At 54.0% G+C, this 21,372-nt stretch overlaps 2 protein-coding genes across 2 annotated transcripts in view; one reads left to right on the top strand and one right to left on the bottom strand.

Moving 5' to 3' along the window:
• Nucleotides 1–12,170, top strand: part of RNF123 (ring finger protein 123) — a 149,676-nt gene extending 137,506 nt beyond the window's left edge. Inside the window, exons 38-41 of the mRNA XM_038772010.1 lie at nt 8,689–8,831; nt 10,545–10,639; nt 10,957–11,042; nt 11,500–12,170. Of these exons, the coding sequence (XP_038627938.1) occupies nt 8,689–8,831; nt 10,545–10,639; nt 10,957–11,042; nt 11,500–11,599 (424 nt within the window). The 3' untranslated portion in view covers nt 11,600–12,170. The remainder of the gene's footprint in view (nt 1–8,688; nt 8,832–10,544; nt 10,640–10,956; nt 11,043–11,499) is intronic.
• Nucleotides 12,171–12,542: 372 nt separating this feature from the next.
• GMPPB (GDP-mannose pyrophosphorylase B) lies at nt 12,543–19,037 on the bottom strand. The gene is made up of 10 exons (XM_038772692.1): nt 19,020–19,037; nt 18,785–18,919; nt 18,290–18,370; nt 17,972–18,020; nt 16,851–16,993; nt 14,511–14,669; nt 14,317–14,395; nt 14,089–14,216; nt 13,080–13,262; nt 12,543–12,959 (listed from the first exon to the last, which is right to left on the bottom strand). The coding sequence occupies exons 2-10, from the start codon at nt 18,911–18,913 to the stop codon at nt 12,828–12,830; spliced, it is 1,083 nt and encodes a 360-aa protein (XP_038628620.1). The 5' UTR covers nt 18,914–18,919; nt 19,020–19,037; the 3' UTR covers nt 12,543–12,827.
• Between the last annotated feature and the right edge of the window lie 2,335 nt (nt 19,038–21,372).

Raw genomic sequence — 21,372 nt, 5'->3', positions numbered from 1 at the left:
AGAGTGAAGTGACTTACCCAAGGTCACACAGCAGGTGAGTGGCGACAGAGCTGGGATTAGAACCCAAGTCCCCTGACTCCCAGACTCCTGCTCTTTCCACTACGCTATGCTGCTCCTCTTGTACTCTTCCAAGCACTTACTAGAGTGCTCTGCAAATACTATTGATTGGTTGATTGATTGAAATTGGAGGAGATGCTCCTGGTGAGTTTCAAGGATGAATATGGGTCCACCTTAGGACAGGCTGGGGGATGGGGAGGAAGGGGTCTCTGCTTGGGTCCAGCCATCCCTGGCCCACCCAGTATCCCGACTCTAGATCGTTTGGCCTGAGTATGACCTGGGCCAGAGCCAGGCCCGACTCCTAAGGGGCCTCTGCATTGGAGTAGAGTCCCTGGGTTTGCCCCAGTCCAGATCCCTCACCTTCAGGACCTGGCTGGAACTGAAGTGAATGCTAGCAGTGTCATATTGAAGTCAGCAAAACATCCTGGAGGCCTGGATGGAGAGTCAGTCGATCATATTTACTGAGCACTTACTGGGTGCAGAGCACTGTACTAAGCGGTTGGGGGAGTACAAGACAAAAGCATAACAGGTGCATTTCCCTGCCCACGACGACGAGCTTACAGTCCTAGAGAACAGCCCCTGGCCATGCTAAATCCAACCCCGTGGAAAGCCTTTGGGCTGAGCTGGGACTGAGGAGGAAGGCCCAAACTTGGTGAGCACTGAACTGGGGGCTGACTGGCCAGGAAGGACAGAACCAGTCTCACATACTCCGCTGCCCCCTCACCCCCCAACCCCGTCCCCTCGAGGCTCTTCGGGACAGTAGCCGAGGGCCGGGATCACAATTGTGTCAACCTCCTCACAACCGACAGCTGCAGCACACATGCCACTGCTTGGCAAAGCCATGGATGGCATCTGTTCATGAGGGAGATGCACCCCTTCTTATTCTGTGTTAGGTATTTGGGAGTCCGACAGAAAGCTGGCAAGGCCAAACACACAAAGCGAGTCAGTGTAGCCTAGTGGGTAGAGCACAAGCCTGGGACTCAGGAGGACCTGAGTTCTAATCCTGGCTCCGCCACTTGTCTGCTGTGTGATCTTGGGCAAGTCACTTGATGTCTCTGTGCCTCAGTTCCCTCATTTGGAAAATGGGGATTAAGGCCGCGAGCCCCATGTGGGACACAGACTGTGCCCGACCTGACTGCCTTGTGTCTACCCCAGTGCTTAGAACAGTGCATGTATTGAAGCAGCGTGGCGTAGTGGATGGAGCACGGGCTTGGGATTCAGAAGGTCATGGGTTCTAATTCCGGCTCAGCCATCTGTCTGATGTATGACCTTGGCAAGTCCACTTAACTTCTCTGTGCCTCAGTTACCTCATCTGTAAAATGGGGATTAAGACTGTGAGCCCCACATGAGACAAGGGACTGTGTCCAACCCAATTTACTTTTATCCACCCCAGTGCTTAGTACAGTGCCTGGCACATAGTAAGTGCTCAATAAATACCATAGGGATAATAATTATTTTTATTATTAACAAATACCATGATTATATTATTATTAAAACCAGAGAGGCTTGTGATACCACACCTCTTTCCCCCTCCCCACCTGGCGGTCACTTTCTATTTGATTCTGTTGAAAGTGCTCTGCACACAGTAAGCGCTCAATAAATACGATTGATTGATTGAGAGTTGGGTGGGATTTGGGGTGGCCACTGTTCTTGCTGCCTCTGCATTTCAAGAACACCCCAGACACCGGTCTGTTCCATTTTTCAGATCGGAATCAGATGTACAAGACAGTGAACTGCCCTGGGACTGTAAACTGTTCCTCCAGGGCGGGGACTGTATCTTTTCTTTTGTGAGTTCCCGAGCGCCTGATACAGTGCTCTTCAGACAGTCGATTAACGCTGCTGTTGCTGGTCCCTAAACGAGGTTTCCCTTCACGGACGATCTTTCCCGCCACGGGCCTTGGACCCGTAGGATCCCACGAGAGTCCTGGAGCAGCTGCTGTTTCCCCCATTTTACTAATGAGTCAGTGGAGGCACACAGAGATTGAGTAACTTGTCCGAGGCATCACTGTGAGCCAGAAATGAGTCTACCACCCATGTCTCCAGGACCCCGACCCAGCCCAATCCACTTTCAACTCCTTTGCCACCTGCCCCCCCCCCCCCCCCCCCCCCCTTTATTGTCTGTCCCCGGTCTTCCAACCAGTAATTGTTGGTGGAATTTCTTGGCCGGTTTTCTTCTGCCCCTAGGGCCCAAATGGCATCCAGACCGGATGATTTCTGTAGCTGACGGTTTCCAAGAAGACTCTTCCTCCTGGCTCCTCATCCTTTTTTCTCATCTATTTTCTGGTAACTTCCTAATTAACCACGCACATTTTCTCCACTTGGGATCAGATGGAGTTATCGTAGGCCTGTACGAGCTGTGAATGTCATGTCCGTCTTCATTAAGAAGCCACCCTTCTCTCCAGACGACCGACTTTCTCCCGCACTCGCTGTGTGCCAGCCTGGCTAACTCTTTTTTAATCCCTTCTGCTCTCCTGCATGCTGTTTCCCCCAGGTCTGTAGTAGAGGCTGTTGGCTTCTCTTTCCTTTCCTCCTTTTGTAAGACACAGGGGTCTTTTCTTTCTTTTGTGTGAGTGTGTGTGTGTGTCTGTGTGTGGGAGAGAGAGAGACGAGAGAGACATCCACCCATCCCTAACGTGACCTGGCTCCCGGCACTCACAGCCCACCCTTTCTTTCCCTTTAGGATCTTTGTTTGGTCACTGGTTTGTTTTCCAGTTCTGAATCTGTGAACAGCTTCGGGGAGGGGTGCGGGGGGAGCGGTCCTGCGAAGACGGAAGGAAAAGATTTTCCCCCAGCCCACCTTGAAGCAGGGTGGGTTTCCTGAAGGAGTTGGGCTTGGGGTGAGTTTTGTGAGAGGGAGGAAGGAAACGAGCCGGGGGGGGACTCCTGGGTGGGAGAAGAGGAAGCAGGGGGTGTTGGAAGGGAGTGGGGCGGGAGCCAAGCAAAGATTTGCAGGAGAGGAATGACGTTGTCACAGCGCCAGGCAGAGGGGCTGATTTTCGACAGCAGTTTGTGGACAGATAGGAGGGAGGAGAGGTAAAGGGGCAGGAAGGTCGTCGGGGCCAAACGAGGTAACTCCTGAAGTTGCCTTGCAGGCTGATTTGAGGTGGCTCACTGTGAGGGCGGGGAACTGCCATGCCCAGATGCCCGCGGACTTGGCTTTTTCACTGGGGAAGCTGGAGTGTGGCAGCACCTTCCGCTCATGTGCTCTCCGGGGATGAGCCCCCCATGCCCAGGGTTGGGGGAGAGCTTTTGACACCCACATACTTATCTTATGCCTTGATTGACCGATTGCCTCCTGTCAGAATGGATGAGCAGCAGAGTGGCTTAGTGGATCGAACACAGGCCTGGGAGTAAGGACTTGGGTTCTGATTGTGTCTCCGCCCTATGTTTGCTGTGTGACCTTGTGCAAATCACTTCAGTTCTCTGGGCCTGTTACCTTATCTGTAAAATGGGGGTTATTAATAATAATAATAATAATGGTATGTGTTAATAATAATAATGACATTTGTTATGCGCTTACTATGTGCTGAGCACTGTTTTAAGCGCTGATAAGTGCTTACTATGTGCCAGGCACCGTACTAAGCTCTGGTGATCAAGTGTGTGAGCCCCATGTGAGATAGGGACTTTGTCCAACCTAATTAATTTGTATCTACCCCAACACTTAGAACAGTGGTTGGCACATAGTAAGCATTTAACAAGTACAATAATTAATGTTAATCATTATTGCCTCCTCTGCTCTCAGTGTCGCTATCTAACTCCAGATGTCCTGGGTCTGCATAGTGAAATGACTGGGACAGTCAGGCGCTGATTAATTTGGCCCGCATTATAGAACTACGACAAATGGCTTCCGTATTCTGAAATGGCCAGTTTATTTTTCCATCGATTATGCCACTGCTGAGGGAGTCTCGGGGTCTCCTCCGCCCGCGTCCCCCGCCCCAATACAAATGTTTGGAACTTTCTCCAGCAGTTCTCCACAACCAGGCTGCTCCCTGGATCGCAGTTTGTTGGCCGCCCATTGAGAAGCATGGCTGCTTGGGCCACCTTGGCAGTTTTAAGGGGCTGAGTGGCCGATGGGGACAGGGTTCACTGCAGGGTGGAGAGAATTTGGGAAAGCGATCCCGCCGCGCCCCCCCCCCCATCCTTATATAGTGTTGACCCTGCCCCATGAGTAGTGTGGCCTCCTAGAAAGAGCCCAGACCTGGGTTCTAATCCCAGCACCACCCTTTTGTGTGCTGTTTGACTGTGGGCAAGTCACTTCACTTTTCTGGGCCTCAGTTACCTCATCTGTAAAATGGGATTTAAGACTGTGAGCCTCACGTGGGACATGAACCCCCATCTAACCTGATTAGCTTGTATCTGCCCCAGCGCTCAGTACAGTGCCTGGCTCAAAGTAAGTGCTTAACAAATACCATTTAAAAAAAAATCTGCAGAATGGGGATTCAGTACCTGTTCTCCCTGTGAGTCCCATGTGGGTCCTGATTATCTTGCATCTACCGCAGCGCTCAATACAGTGCTTGACGTATAGTAAGCTCTTAAAACAAATACCACAATTATTAATAGTGTTATTATTATTGGTATTCTGAGCATGGTTAGCTGTTTCTGGAAGAGCTGCAACTGCTCCGCATCGCTCCCCCATCTCTTTGTCCATCTCCAGGGCCCGGCATCCCAGTTGCTGCCCCAGTTCCAGCCCCATTCCACTCCCTCTCAGAGAAGGGAACGGTGGCAAACCAAGCCCAGTCCTTGCCAGGACTCCTGGTACTGCTCAGTCGATCATATTTATTGAGCACTTATTGTGTGCAAGGCACTGTACTAAGCGCATGAGAGAATACAAGACAATATAACAGACACATTTCCTGCCCTGCTCCTCCCAGTTGCAGACTGGAAACAGTCAATGAGTGGTATTTATTGAGCACTTACTGGGTGCAAAGCACTGTTCTAAACACTCAGGAACTTCCAGTGGTTGCCCACCTATCTCCACATCAAACAGAAACTCCTTTCCGTTGGCTTTAAAGCACTCAGTCAGCTCTCTCCTTCCTACTTTACCTCCCGGATTTCCCACTCCGACCCAGCTTCACTCCTCTAATGCCAATCTACTCACTGTACCTCGATCTCGTTTACCTCACACCAACCCCTTGCCAACATCCTCCCTCTGGCCCGGAACCCCCTCTCCCTTCATATCCAACAGACCACCATTCTCCCCACCTTCAAAGACTTATTAAAATCAAATCTTCTCCAAGAGGCTGTCCCCAGCTAAGCCCTCATTTCTCCTACTCCCTTCTGTGTCATCCTTGCACTTGGATCTGTACCTTTTAAGCACTTGATAGTCACCTCACCCTCTGCCCCACGGCATTTACATACAGAGCCATAATTTGTTTTAGTGTCCGTCCCCAGTAAGCTCCTTGAGGATAGGAACTGTGTCGACCAGCTCTGTGCATTGTACTCTCCCAAGCACTTAGTACAGTGCTCTGCACACAGTAAGAGCTCAGTAGATAACCATTGATTGATACAATGCAACAGAGTTGGTAGACACATTCCCTGCCCACAAGCAGTTCACAGTCTGGAGAGGGGGGACTGACGTTAATATAAATCAATTATAGACACGTACATAAACGCTTCTACATCATCTATGCCCTTCTGCGTCGTCTCTGCACTTGGATCCGTGACCTTTGGAAACTTGACATTCCCCGCACCCCCAAATCCACAGTACTTAGATACATATTTTTAAATTTCATATTATAAATTATTTCTTTATTCGTATTGACGTCTCCCCCTCTAGACGGTAAACTCATAATGGGCAGGGATCATGTCTGCTGATTATGTTGTACTCAAGCAGTGTAAAGTGTAAAACTGTAAACCGTACTGTAAACGAAGCAGCGTGGCTTAGTGGCAAGAGCAGGGGCTTGGGAGTCAGAGGTCGTGAGTTCGAATCCCAGCTCCACCACTTGTCGGCTATGTGACTTTGAGCAAGTCACTTCACTTCTCTGTGCCTCAGTGACCTCATCTGTAAAATGGGGATTAAGACTGTAAGCCCCACATGGGATAACCTGGCATCTAACCCAGTGCTTAGAACGGTGCTTGGCACATAGGAAGCGCTTCACAAATACTATCATTATTAGTAGTAGTAGTACTCTCCCAAGTACTTAGTCCAATGAGCTGCACGTAGTGAATGCTTAATAAATACCATTGATTGATTAATAAATGCTGTGGGGCTGAGGGTGGGCTGGAAAAACCCTGCGAGGGTGAGACGGCCCGGAGAGGCCCATTCTGGTCATCTTCGTTGGGGTTAGGGGTGGGTGGACGCCTGGTTGGCCTCGAAATCCCTGTCTTGGTCCAGACTTGAGTTCCTCGGGACTGTTTCATTAAGCTTCTGATTGGCACCTCCCACTCCCCTGATAGCCTCTGCCCACTCCATCTCCCTCGTGCTTTCCCTTCACTTCCATTTAGTCGGTTCGGGCAGCTTGGCTGGATCTGATCTAACCCAATCCGGCCCTTGCCCCGGAGAAGAGCCCTTGGGTGCAATCATCCTGGCTCTGCAGAGCCACTGATCTGTCTCTGTCATGTTGCTGCCATCCTCTCTTAAGTTCTTATCAGCACTGGGGCCACCAGTCAAAGCCTGAAGAGAGGGGATTTGAAAGAACAAGGGGAGCTCTTCTAGCTGGCAATAAGCATGTGGAATTTTTTACTACTGGGAAATTGTGCAGGTGGAGAATGTCACTAGGTTCAGGAGGGGTTTGTGATAATGAGTGATAATAATGATAATTGTGGTAGGTGTTAAGTGCTTTCTGTGTGCCAAGCGCTTTACTAAGTACTGGGGTAGATGTGAGGTAATCAGATCAGACACATTCTTTGTCCCAGGAGGGGCATTCAGTCTAAAGGAGAGGGAAAACAGACATTTTTTTTGACATTGTTAAGTGCTTACTATGTGCCAGGCACTGTACTACGTGCTGGGACAGATACAAGATAGAGTTGGACACAGTCCCTGTCCCACCTAGGGTTCACAGTCCTAATCCCCATTTTACAGAGGAGGGAACCGAGGCCCAGAGATGTGAAGTGAATTGTCCAAGGTCACACAGCAGACAAGTGGCGGAATCAGGATTCGAACCCAGGTCCTTCTGTCTCCCAGGCCCATGCTCTATGCACTAGGCCACGCTACAGCGGAACAGAGTTGGCAGAATGTCACCTCTGTACCTGGCCAGTTCATGAGCAACAAGTGTTGTCCTTCGGGGATGGTGGGTGTTACCATTGTCAGTGATCGCTATGCTGGTGGTTTGCATTTTCCTCCTTACTTTTGCATTTCTCACCGTCCTGCCAGATTGAAGTTTACCAGGCAGGGCCCTCTGGTGAGCCATTTTTGAATTTGAGGAGGCCAGAAATTGCCATGGCAATCATTCTAGCTCTGCCCCATTCATATTCCTCTGCTCTTCTGTGTCTGGGGAGGGACAGGGGAGAAGGAGGGAGAAAGGAGCTCTCTCTCCAAAGGAGAGCCAGCACTAGAGCCTGAGCCAGCAGAGGGGAGGAAGCATGCCACGTGCTGTCCAGCTGTCCATCTCCCTTTGCATCATCCTCATTACCACCCCAGGCTAAGCATTGGGCTGGTGTGGGGTGTGAAGAAGGCAGGCAGTGAATCCCTTGTCCATTGAGCGGGTGCCAGCTAGTTGGAATCCTCAAATTCCAGAATCTCTAGCAGGTGGGGTGGTGAGAGGACATCTTGTCCCCTCCCCCTGCCTTGAGTCAGGACCTTCCCCCGCCCCCAAGCCGTCCAAATAGGAAGATCCCACCGCTTTGTACAGGCTCCAAAAGAGGAGACTCCACGTGGTCATCCAGCCCGTTGTTGGGTAGGGATTGTCTCTCTCTGTTGCCTAATTGTACTTTCCAAGCGCTTAGTACAGTGCTGTGCACACAGTAAGCGCTCAATAAATGCGATTGAATGAAAGAATGAATTCCTGGGGTCTAAAAGCCCTCCCCGCTCCTTGCTTCTCTTTAGCCTAAATTCATCAGGCTGCATATCGCAACACACCCTCACTGTGTACCAGTCTCAGGCCGAATCCTGACCTAGGGAGTGCTTTTCCGGCTACCGGTTTCCTGGAATTCTTGTGGGACTGCGTGTGAGGGGAAGGGGGAGAGAGAGGAGAGAGGCCTTTGGGCTTGCAAATGAGTTTGACCGGTTTCTAAATCCCCCATGGATCATCCTATCCCCATCTGTGGGCCAGAAGAGCAAAAGTGGCAGTGACTCTTCTCTAGGATTCAGGTTTGCCTAGGGAGCAGATAATAATAATTATAATAATAATGATGGCATTTGTTAAGCCATCTAAGTGCTGGGGCAGGTGATCAGGTTGTCCCACGTAGGGCTCACAGTCTTCATCCCCATTTTACAGATGAGGTAACTGAGGCTCAGAGAAGTTAAGTGACTTGCCCAAGGTCACACAGCAGACATGTGGCGGAGCCGGGATTGGAACCCATGACCTCTGACTCCCGAGCCCGTGCTCTTTCCACTGAGCCACGCTGCTTCTCTTCAGATGGACTGAAACCAGAGATCCCAAGTAGGGAACTGGGCTGTTGAGACAGGGTGGCCTAGGGCACTGGCCGGGCCAGCCACCTGACCCACCCCTGACTCTCCCGGTCATCCTGCAGGACTGAACGAGCTACCTCGGTGCTCTTGGCGGATCCGTGTTTCCAGCTTCGCTCCATCCAGTACCTCCTGGGCCAGGCAGAGCCCGGGGTCCCTGGGACAGCGCGGCCCCCTTCAAGCAGGAAGCATTTCTCCTTGCAGACCTGTAAGTAGGTGTGGGGGGTGGGGAGAGGGGGCAGTTGCAGAGGTGAGGGCCGGGAAGAGAGCCGGAAGACACGGGCCAGTATGAAGCCAATTCATTCATTCAGTCGTATTTATTGAGTGCTTACTGTGTGCTGAACACTGTACTAAGCACTGTGGAGAGTACACTGTAGATATGTATATATACACAGTCTGTGTATATATATATATATATACACACACACACATATATATACACATATATATACACATATATATACACATATATATACATATATATACACACACATATATATACACACACATATATACATGTATATACACACACATATATGTATATATACACACATATATATGTATATATACACATATCACCTGTATATATGTATATATGTTTGTACATATTTATTACTCTATTTTACTTGTACAGATTTATTCTATTTATTTTATTTTATGAATATGTTTTGTTTCGTTGTCTATCTCCCCCTTCTAGACTGTGAGCCTGCAGTTGGGTAGGGACCGTCTCTATATGTTGCCAACTTGGACTTCCCAGGTGCTTAGTACAGTGCTCTGCGCACAGTAAGCGCTCAATAAATACGACTGGATGAATGAATACACTACAGCAGTAAGCAGACACATTCCCTGCCCACAAAGACCTTAGGAACCCAGAGCCTAGGGTTTCAGGCCTACAGTCTTTCAGGGCCCAGGAGTGTCCACCCGACCCTCCCCAGGGCCTGGGTGCCTTGGCCTTCATTCACCGAGCACAGCTGGAGCCCAGAGCAGGGTGGGGGCTGAAGAGGGATCTGGGTCATAGATGCCAGATGCTGGGGGAAGAGAGCGAGTGGTGTTCACTGGCTACCCTGGGCTTTTCGTCGCCACTCTGGCTCAGAGAAAAATCGGCCCTCCTCCTCCTCCTCCTCCCTGCCCTCCCCCAGGGAGGATGGCCAGTTCTGCACCAGAGCACTGGGAAAACACTGACATTGCAGGGAAGAAAACTAAGCAGTAGTCTGGCCAGGGGCTAAGGAACACTGTTCTGAGCTGTGCCTGAGACTAAATGAGGGGATTGAGAGGGAGCATTAGGTCCTAAAAAGGTACCCCTGGGCTTCTCAGGCCTCACTGACTTTGGGGAGGGTGTGGGCAGTGTGAACTCCCTTACAGCTTGCTCATTAAAACTCCACCGTCCCCCTGCCAGGGCTTCCCTCGCCCATACTCCGGAACTTGGCCTTCTTGGCAGCCTGGCCTTGGCAGGAGTGTGAAGGAAAACCATCAAGGAAGCAGGGGCCCCTGACCTCTGGTGGGAAGCTAGCTGGCCAAGGATTCCCCTCCTGGATGTGGGCTACTGGCAACCCAAACCCCGGTGTTCAGGGTACAGAAAGAGCAACGCAGGAGCTGAGGCCCGGTGGGGTCCAGTTGGGGCAGGCCCTTGTCCAGAGCTGTCCAGGGGGGAGGGTGCCGGAGACACCCTTGCCAGAGCTGAAGGAGCAAGAAAGAGTTGCTGAGGGAGCAAGAGCCTGGGGCAGACCCAGGAAGAGGAAAGCAGAGGAGCTGTACTCCCTGCTTCCTCTCTACCCCCAAACAGGGGGAGGTGAGATTCCCCTGCCCCCATTCCCCCCTAGGCCCAACCCCTGAGAAGAAACTGGGCGGATGAGGAGGGGATCAAGCGAACTACCTGCCTGGGGGGTACAATCCCCTGGGTAAGATCTCACCCTCTCCGCAGACGCAGACTACATCAGCTTGGAGGAGCTGGACAAGGTGGAGCAGATGATGGCTCACTTGAGCGAAGCATCTAAAGAGGCAGCTGCTACCACCTTGGTGAGGGTCCCTGCCCACCCACTCCCTTTCCCTGTCCCCCACCCGCCTTTGTGCCCCCTTCCCAGGCCATCACTGCTCATCTTGCTAGGGGCCTCAATGCTGGGCTTCTCTGAAATCCCCTCCCGGCTCCCCGTGGGATCAGGCCAGGTGGGGCTAGAGGCCCAGCTGGCTTCACCTGAGCTTTCGCTTAGCTCGTGGGGAAGGCCGCAGACCCCGAGGGAAGGCAACTCGGGGCTGCTGAGAGGGAACCACCATCCCCACCCTGACCCTCCACCTCTTCAGTTGGCTGCCTTCTTACCTGGCCTTTTCTCTTCCAGCCAACCAGCGAAGAAGACCTGTGCCCCATCTGTTATGCTCACCCCATTTCAGCGGTGTTCCGGCCCTGTGCCCACAAGTCTTGCAAGTGAGTAGCTGCTCGGCCCCGATCCGGGAACAAGGCTTGGTTTGGGGTGGTGAGGAGCCCACCACCTTCCTGCTCGAGAGGGTCATTGCCCCCAGACCCTCCTCACCCACAACCTCAGTGGCCTTTCAACCCTCCCCCTACCAGTCAGTTCGCCGTTAGGCGGGGACACGGCCACCATCAGGGGGGTCTAAGGATGGAGGTTTTTGCTCTGGAGCCTTCCCGCTGCTTTCCCAGGTAAAAGCCACTCTAGCTTTGTCTGCTCCAGGTGGGCAGAGTGAACTCCCTGAGAGGGGAACGGGGGTATGGCCTAGTGTGAAATCATTGCCCCCAGGCCAGTCTCCCCAGTGCCAGGGCTGCAGGCCCTAGTGTTGGAGGTGTTGGGGTGGGAGGGCCCCAACTTTCTTGGGAGATGGGACCAGAAGCAGCCCTGGATCCAGCTCCCCCCTCCCTGTTTCAGAGCCTGCATCAACCAGCATCTGATGAACAACAAAGACTGTTTCTTCTGCAAGGCCACAATCACGGGGGTGGATGACTACGAGAAGCCCGCCTCTTCCTAGAAACCAGGCTTGCCCTAGCCCTGCCTGGTAGGTGGCAGCTGCCGAGGCCAAATTAGCTGCTTCTCTGGCTCTAGGGTTAGAAAGAGCCTGTTCTTCATATTTATAAGTTCTCTTTGGTTACTCTTTTCAGACCCCCGCCCCCAAGTCCTTTCAAACCAGCTGGCGTTAGGGCCCTGGGAGCAAGCGAAGCTGGGGCTGGCTCAGGTACCCCCCCTCACTCCACTAGGAGCTCCTCATCCTGGTCATCCCAATCCCTGTGCTGCTAACAGTTGGGTGCAGCAGATTTGTTTTCCCCCTTTGCCACAACCACCTCCCCTCCGCTCCCCCCCCACACTCTGTTGCTGCAGGCCTGGGCTTTTGGCACCTGGTGACTGAGCCCGGTTTGATCCAGCTCCAGGCTCCCTGCTCCTGCTTCCCGGATGCTGATGGAGCCAGTGCTAGCAATGAGAATATTTCTTAAGATGGGGAGGGGAGAAGAGAGGATAGCAGGGAGTTAAAAGCCAACACCCCGGGGGTGGGTGTACATTTGTTTCAGGGGAAAGTTATTGGCATTAAATTATTATTCGTTACAGCCCTGCCTGAGTCTGGTTATTTTAGGCCTGCGTGAGGCTTGGCCCCCTCCCTCCCTGCTTCTCCCACCCCTCCAGGGCGAGGGCTCCCAGGTAAGGCGGTGATGCGCCTCCCTGGAACCTGGCTCCAGGCCCTTGCTTCAGTGCTGCGGGAGGCCCCGTGGTGGCGGGATGGCACCAGGACAGGAGCCTTGACTCCGATAACCCCCTTTTTCTTCCTCCTCCCAACACCGGGCGAGACGGTGACTTTGTCCAGCATCGGGGCCCCGAGCTTCTACATCCCTTAAGGCCAGCAGCACGGCAGGGAGAAGAGCTGCCCCTAGCAGTAGGACACGGCTGGCGCCTATCCCGGGGCACAGACACCCAGAAGACAATTTCTGAAAACAATATAATTCCAGTTTTGTTTAAATTCTCATCTTATAAACAGAGCTATGTACAGAGACCATCCCCTCTCACTCTCCTCCCGACCCCCAGAGGACAGGTCCCTTGGCTCCCCTACAAGGCCGCAGTAGCGCGTCCCAGCCCTCCCTGTTCCTCTCCGTCCCTCCCTCAAGGCACAAGGTGACCCTGGGGCAGGGAAGGCCCAGGGCAGCAAGAGGAAATAAATACAGAAGCCGGGAGGAAAGGGGCCGAAGGGGGGACGACGACGGCTGGCCCCCCTACATGATGATGCGGGGCTCAGGCACTGACTCGCCGATGGACTTGTGGGGCAGCACGTTAGCCCCGTTGAGGTAGAGCTCATCATTCACAATGACGTCCTCCCCCAGCACCGTCACATTCTCCATGCGCACCTGTTTGGGGGTGGGGGAGAAATCAGGGAGGTTCATCCATCTCCATTCACCCCCCGCCCCTTCCCCTGGCCCTCAGACACAGCCACCCGCCCACCCTCCTTCCCTGGCCCTCAGACTCACCCACTGGCCCACACGACAGCTCCAGCCGACGATGCAGGACTCGAGCCAGGAGTGGGAGCGGATGCGGGCGCCCCTCAGGATGGTGCAGCGCTTGATGCACACGCCATCCTCCACCACCACACCCGGCCCTATGCTCACATTGGGCCCGATGCTGCAGTTCTGGCCGATCTGGGCGGTTGGGTCCTATGGGGTACACCCAAGTTAGGAGTGGAGAATCAAGCAGTGGTATTTGTTGCGTGCAACAGAGTTGGCAGACACGTTCCTGGGCCCACAACGAGCTCGCAGTCCAGAGGCCCGGACAGCAAGGAAGAAGGGAGTGTCATGCTCTCTGCCCCTTGACCCAATGCCCAAGTGCCCACCTGTCCAGGTTATGGCATGCCAATCAACTATCAGTCAGTCATACTTCCCGAGCGCTTACTGTGTGCAGAGGACTGTACTAACTGCTTGGGAGAGTGCAATAGGACACACGTTTCCTGCCCACAACGAGCTTACTGTCTAGAGAGGGGGCCAGACGTTAATAGAAATAAATAACAGATCTGGACGTAAGTGATGTGGGACCGAGAGTGAGGATGGATAAAGGGAGCAAGTCAGGGCAACGCAGAAGGGAGTGGGAAGAGAGGAAAAGAGGGCTTAGGGAAGGCCTCTTGGAGGAGATATGCCTTCAATAAGGCTTTGAAGGAGGGGAGAGGAGAGTAGTCAATTCTTCAATGCTAGTTATTGAGCGCTTTCAATCAATCAGTCGTATTTATTGAGCGCTTACTATGTGCAGAGCACTGTACTAAGCGCTTGGGAAGTACAAATTGGCAACATATAGCGACAGTCCCTACCCAACAGTGGGCTCACAGTGTGTAGAGCACTGTACTAAGCACTTGGGAAGGAACAGTACAGCAGTCGGTAGACAACGCTCCTGCCCCACGAGGAGCCAACGGTCCAGTCCGTGTCTGCCCCAAGAGCGGAGGAGCGCCCACCCCGCGGCCTAGACCCGGACCGAAATGGGCCCCAACCTCACCACGAGCACGTTGCCCACAATCCCGGGCCCCGAGTGGAGCCGCTCTGGGTGCTTCTGGTGCAGTGACTGGAGGAAGAGGCACATTCCCGTGAGGAAGTCCTTGGGCTGCCCGATGTCCATCCAAAACCCTGCGGAGAGCCAGAACACAGTCCACCTACCTGAGCCCTGGCCCTTTTCCGGGGGGCCGGGGGGGAGGCACAGGGATGCTGTCTCAGGTGAAGTCCTTACCCTGAAGCTCCATGGCATACAGCTGTCCATCCATGGCCATCACAGGGAAGATCTCCTTTTCGATGGAGGTGGGTTGTAGCTGTAGAAACATAGGGCGGTGAGGCTACGGCCCCGGGATGGCCCAAGGTACGGAGCAGGGACACCGCCCCCCGACCCCCATCCCCAGCGGGTGTTCTCCCTCTCCCCTCGCCCACCTGGATACGCTCCAGCACGGAGGGGCTGAGGATGTACATGCCAGCGTTGATCTTGTTGGAGACGAACACCTGGGGCTTCTCCACAAACCGGTGGATGCAACCAGTCTCTGCCTCGCACACGACCACTCCGTACTTGGAGGGCTCCTCCACCTTGGTCACCTGGAGAGGGAGGGAAGGTGGAGAGGGCTGGGGAGGAGTGCTGCACCTTCTTACATCAGCCCAGCAAAGGGCTTAAAGCCGGCCCCGCCTCCCCCAGTTGACAAGTACTGACTAGGCACCTCCGGGTTGCATGTGCTGGACGTTCCTGGGAATAGCTAGAGACCTAGGATCTAACTGGGGAGGAAGCCACAGCTCCCATGATCATGACAGCATGCCAAGGAGGAAGAGGTGCTGGCGGGCGGAATGGGGTGGGGGTCAGTGGACTTCCTGGAAGAGGTGGGTGTGGAGCGGTCATCTAGAGGAAGGAGGGTGGCAGACGATTCCAAGAAGCCGTAAAGGCTCTCCAGCAGAGGAGAGGGAGGACAGACAGCGGGAGGCAGTGAGAAGAAGGCGGCCTTGCCTGAAACGCAAGGTGGCACGAGGTGGGAGTGAGCGGGTGCGGCTGGCCAGGGGCAGGCTACCTTTCCACCCCACCTCCTCCCCGCATGCCATCTGCAGTGCTCCCTCTTCCTGTCCTCTCCACTCATTCGTTCAATCGTATTTACTGAGCGCCTACTGTGTGCAAAGCACTGTACTAAGCACTTGGGAAAGTAAAACACAACAATAAACAGTGACATTCCCTGCCCACAACGAGCTTAGAGTGAGGGAGACAGGCATCGATACAAGTTAAATAAAATTGCAGAAACGAACCACACTCCTCCCCCCACTTCTAAATGACTGCAAAAAACCCGAGTCTCTCATCATCAATCATCATCAGTCGTATTTATTGAGCGCTATGTGCAGAGCACTGTACTAAGCGCTTAGGAAGTACAAATCGGCAACATATAGAGACAGTCCCTACCCAACAGTGGGCTCACAGTCTAAAAACAGTGGGCTCACAGCCCACAGTCTCCTCTAGACTGTAAGCTCACTGTGGACAGGGAATAAGCGATCAATAAATACGACTGAACGAGTGAATGAATGAATGAATTCCCAGCTGGGAAGCCATGTTAAAATTTACTAAGCTATCCAGCGGTCTCTTTCACCTGTGGACCTGGACCTTTGTGGTTCTACACTTGCCTCAAGTTTCTTTTAAAGTAGTGGTCTCTCCCATCAGCCGGTAGGCTCCCAGGTTTGTGTATTTTAAAATCCCTACAGAGCCTGCTATTAAGGTTTTGTTTGTTTTTTTACGGTATTTGTTAAGTGCTTACTATATGTACTAAGCGCTGGGGTAGAGAAGTTCATCAGGTTGGACACAGTCTCTGCCCCCACGTGGAGCTCACAGTCTTAATCCCCATTTTACGGATGAGGGAACAGAGGCACGGAGACGCCAAGTGACTTGCCCAAGGTCACACAGCAGACACGAGTGGCCGAGCTGGGATTAGATTCCCAGGTCCGGGCTCTATCCACTAGGCCAAGCTGCTTCTCATTCGGTGCAGTAAAAAAAAAAAAACAGGTGGGAGGGGAATGGGATCTGAGCAGCAAGGGAGAATAGGGAGGAATGATGTTTTGGAAAAGGTGGGATGGTAATGGAGATGGGGACCAAGGAATTTAGACTTCACCAGGTTGAGTGAAGGAGGGCCTCCAAATAGAGGCAATAATCATCATCATCAAGATTGTTCAGCACCCGGTCAGAGAAGCAGCATGGCTTAGTAGAAAGAGCCCGGGTTTGGGAATCAGAGGACGTGGGTTCTAATTCCGGCTCCGCCACACCTGTCTGCCGTGTGACCTTGGGCAAGCCGCTTAACTTCTCTGTGCCTCAGTTGCTTCATCTGTAAAATGGGGATTAAGAGTGTGAGCCCCAGGTGGGACAAGTTGTCCCAGAGCTTAAAACAGGGCTTGGCACATAGTAAGCGCCTAATACCATAACTATTACTACCCAAGATAACCAGATGGGACTGGGATGCAGACTCCATTCCCCACGGGGCTCAAGCAGTCTAAGTTCCTAGGAGGGAGGACGGGTGTCAAAATCCTCACTACAAGTAAGGAAGCAGATGCACAGAGAAGTTAAATGATTTGCCCAAGGCTGGAGAGTGCTGAGCCCAGGGAGGAGTGGGCCGCTGCTCCCTGGCTGGATCTCCGTCATCCCTAAGACCTCACTCCCTACCCATTCCCCTTGCCAGGGCCTGATCAGACGGGGCCCTACCCTGTAGGGGAAAGGAAAGAAGGCAGAGGGGCAGGAGGGCAGGGCTGGGACCTCACCACAATGGTGCCCTGCTTGCCGTGACGTTGATGGAACTGCACCATGTCAGTAAAAGGGAAGTCGCAGATAATGTCGCTGTTGAGGACGAAGAAGGGATCCGAGTTCTCCATGAGCAGCTCCCGGGCCAGTGCAAGGGGCCCCGCTGGGGAGACACAGAAAACGGCCTAGCCCCCTTGGGGATTCCCCATTCCCGACTTGCCCTGGAACTAAAGACCCAAACAGTCGGCGCCCTTCCTCCCTCTCCCTTCTGTGCACTTGGATCTGTATCCTCTAAGCACTTGATAGTCACCCCACCCACAGCCCCACAGTGCTTGTGAACATATCTGGAACTTATTTATACTAATGTCTGCCTCCCCCAGGACCATGTCTACCAACTGTGTTGGACTGCACTCTTCCAAACACTCAGCACAGTGCTCTGATTTTATGGTACTCTTCCCCCAAGCGCTTGGCACAGTGCTCCTTACACCTTGTAGGATCTGAGTAAATACCACTGGCCGATTGATCTATTGACTGCCACTGCCGCCTAGACGACCTGAGGTTTCCACTCCTGGCTGCCTTTGACACTGCTGTCCCCTTCCCCCCCGCCACTACCCTACAAAATGAAGCAGGGACACGTTTGCCCCGGTCAACTATGGGTCCATTGAGATATTAATGGAAGCAACAGGCTATGCCCCTGGTCAACTATGGGTCCATTGGGATATTAATGGAAGCTACAGGCCCAACTCATGAGAAGCAGCGTGGCTCAGTGGAAAGAGCATGGGCTTTGGAGTCAGAGGTCATGGGTTCAAATCCCGACTCCGCCACTTATCTGCTGTGTGACCTTGAGCAAGTCACTTCACTTCTCTGGGCCTCGGTTCCCTCATCTGTAAAATGGGGATTGACTGTAAACCCTCTGTGGGACAACCTGATCACCTTGTAACCTCCCCAGCGCTTAGACCAGTGCTTTGCACATAGTAAGCACTTAATAAATGCCATTATTATTATTATTATTAACTCTAGCCTTAGCCAGCTTGGCCCCTCTCAGAGCCTCTGTCCCTCGCCTCTCAAAGAAGGACGCTGAGGCCCATTCAGAAGCCAGGGCCGGGCAAACACCCTTGGACTCCATGACGTCCATACTTACCCGTTCCCAGAGGCTCCTTCTCGTGGGACAGCGAGATGCGGATTCCCAACTGAAAGGAAGGAGCAAGCCGGTTCAGACCCACACAGTCCCCCCCCCGCCCGGGGTCCATATTCTCTTCACACAAGCTCGGCTGAAAACCCAGCTTTGATTAGATCAGGAATCCCCGCCCCTGGACCTTCTCCCAGAGGGTCACTGCTGCGGTCAGGAATGTTGGCTTTTGGGCCCCTGAGGGTTTAGGCCTGAGCCACCAATGCCCAGATGGGGTATCCAGGGAGACTCTCTTCCCACCCTTCCCCTCTCCCCCTCCCTCATCCTTACCCTCTGCTCCTGCTCCTTCATCTCCTTCTCCAGCATCTCTGACATGTAGCTCACAGCCAGAATCACATGACTGACACCCGCCTGTCCAAGATAGAAATCGTGACTCTCCCAAGCCAGGCCCTTCCCCATGCAGGGAAGAGGCAGGGAGCCGTCACCCGGACGGGGGGCACCGTGCTCTTGGGCCTCCGCCGGTCATTTCAGGCCGGTCCCTCAGGGCAGCGGGAAGGCCTTTCTGCCGGGGGCCGCTGCCCGGGCAGTGCGAGGCCCAGCCTCGGTGGAGAGGGCCCAGGGCGGGAGTAGGGAGGGGGGCCAAGGTCCCACTGGCCCCAGGTCCACCATCGCTTCCAGGGGTTTGGCGGGGGCCTCCTCCGGGCTCTTCACTCGGTCGGGTCCCAACTGCTGGAGCTATGTGACACCTGGGGGTCCGCAGGAAGTCGCCGGCCACCTTGGAGGGGCCACAGGAGCCGACCTCGGCCTGCAGGGGCCCAGCCTCACCTTCACCAGCGCCTCCACCTGATGCAGCAGGATGGGCTTGTTGCAGAAATCCACCAGCGGCTTAGGGATGCTGAGGGTCAGGGGTCGCAGCCGGGTGCCATAGCCGCCCACCAGGATCAGGGCCTTCATCCTGATCTGGGAGGGGCGGGGGGGGGGGGAGAAGAAGGAGCGGGAACGGCACGGGTTTGAGAAGAGCAGAACAACGGGGGGGGGGGGGGGTGAGGAGCCACCTCACCTGGTCCGGGTCCGGCCCCGCCCCCTCGGGGGTCAGAGGGCGCCAGGCTCCGCCCCCCCCCCGGCCGCGGCCGCCGACGTGGCACCGGAGGGAGGGAGGACGTCAGCAGAACTCGCCGCGTCCCTTCCGGGCGCCGCCAAGTGGCAGCGGGTTGCCATGGAGACGGGGAACCCGCCGCGCGGGGCAGTCGCCTATTGGTGGAGCCGAACCCGGAACTAGCTGTTGGCCCTTTGTTACGCCCCCCCCCCCCCGAACTCGGGCGGGGCTGCCGTTGCCCTGGCCCGAGCCCCCAGAAGGGCCCCTCTGTGGGGGGGGGGGCGGTCAGGTGGCTGGAGTCTCTCCGATCTCCCATCCTCGTGTCTCTCCCCACTTCAATCCCTACTTCACGCTGCTGCCCGCATTGGCTTTGCCCAGAAACGCTCTGGGCGTGTTACTCCCCTCTCCTCCCCGTCAGTCGTATTTCTTGAGCGCTCACTGTGTGCAGAGCACTGTACTAAGCGCTTGGGAAGTACAAATTGGCAACACGTAGAGACGGGCCCTACCCAACAGTGGGCTCACAGTCTAAAAGGGGGAGACAGAACAAAACCAAACATGCTAACAAAATAAAATAAATAGAATAGATAGGTACAAGTAAAATAAATAAATAAATAGAGTAATAAATATGTACAAACATATATACAGGTGCTGTGGGGAAGGGAAGGAGTCTCCAGTGGCTACCAATCAATCTGCGCATCAGGCAGAAACTCCTCACCCTGGGCTTCAAGGCTCTCCATCCCCTCGCCCCCTCCTACCTCACCTCCCTTCTGTCCTTCTGCAGCCCAGCCCGCACCCTCCGCTCCTCCGCCGCTAATCTCCTCACCGGGCCTCGTTCTCGCCTGTCCCGCCATCGACCCCCGGCCCACGTCATCCCCCGGGGCCTGGAATGCCCTCCCTCTGCCCATCCGCCAAGCTAGCTCTCTTCCTCCCTTCAAGGCCCTACTGAGAGCCCATCTCCTCCAGGAGGCCTTCCCAGACTGAGCCCCTTCCTTCTTCTCCCCCTCGTCCCCCTCTCCATCCCCCCATCTTACCTCCTTCCTTTCCCCACAGCACCTGTATATATGTATATGTTTGTACATATTTATTACTCTATTTTATTTGTACATATTTATTTTGTTAGTATGTTTGGTTTTGTTCTCTGTCTCCCCCTTCTAGACTGTGAGCCCACTGTTGGGTAGGGGCTGTCTCTATATGTTGCCAACTTGTACTTCCCAAGCACTTAGTACAGTGCTCTGCACACAGTAAGCGCTCAATAAATACAATTGATTGGAAGCCCTTCCTCCCTCTAAGTCAGCCCAGAACCCGAGCCCAGGAGCCCCTGGGCCGCCCTGGGAGTTGGGGGAAAGTGATCAGACCCCCCGAATTTAAGCCATAGTCGCTCTGGCTGTCCCTACAGAGGCGGGGAAGGGACGACTTGGGAGAAGGCCGCGGACACGGGGACGGTTCTTTCACCAGCTCAGGTTGCCCCCTCCTTGCCAGCACGACTGCATCGTCGCGGGATGGGTGAGCAAGAGTAGGCGAATGAGCCGGCTTCAGAGTGGCCAACGGTTGGTGGAAGGGAAGGTGCCAGGCCTGACAAAGGCTCTCAGCTCCCCGAATTTCAGGAAAATCTCTGCCCTTCTTCACAGCCAGGCCACCACATCATTGCCACAGGTCCCGAGGCCTCATTTCTCAATGTCCCACCATCCCTCCCCACCCCAAACCCTGCCAAGGCTGGGGCAGGTACAGAACCTGCCCCGCATGCTGCCTTTGGATGGCGGGGCAGAGCTATGGCACCCCCAGCTTTGCTTTTCCACATTAAAGGGCGCCTATATGTATGTGACAGAAAGCATCATCGGACAGCTTCAGACTGGAAATCCGGGGCCAGGCCCCCAGCCACCAAATCAGAAGGTGGCTCCGGGCTCACTTTGAGTCCCACTCAATCATTCGGTATTTACTGAGCGCTGACCGTGTGCAGAGCACTGTGTACCAAGCACTTGGCAGAATATAATTATAACAAAATTGGTAGACGCAGTCCCTGTCCATGGCGAACTTACAGTCTAGAGGGAAGACCGCTGTTTATAGAAATAACCTACGGATATTCATTCATTCATTCAATCGTATTTATTGAGCGCTTCCTGTGTGCAGAGCACTGTACTAAGCGCTTGGGAAGTACAAGTCGGCAATATATAGAGACGGTCCCTACGTGTGTACGTGCTGTGGGGCTGGGGTGAACAAAGGGTGCAGATCCAGGTGCAAGGGCGACGCAGAAGGGAGCGATTATTATTAGTCGGGGAAGGCCTCCTGGAAGAGATGTGCTTTTGATACGGTTTGGAAG

This window comes from Tachyglossus aculeatus, chromosome X1 (genome assembly GCF_015852505.1).
Source record: "Tachyglossus aculeatus isolate mTacAcu1 chromosome X1, mTacAcu1.pri, whole genome shotgun sequence".
NCBI classification, from domain to species: Eukaryota; Metazoa; Chordata; class Mammalia; order Monotremata; family Tachyglossidae; genus Tachyglossus; species Tachyglossus aculeatus.
Note: the sequence above shows the minus strand (reverse complement) of the source record. Positions and strands in the feature narration are given on the sequence as shown.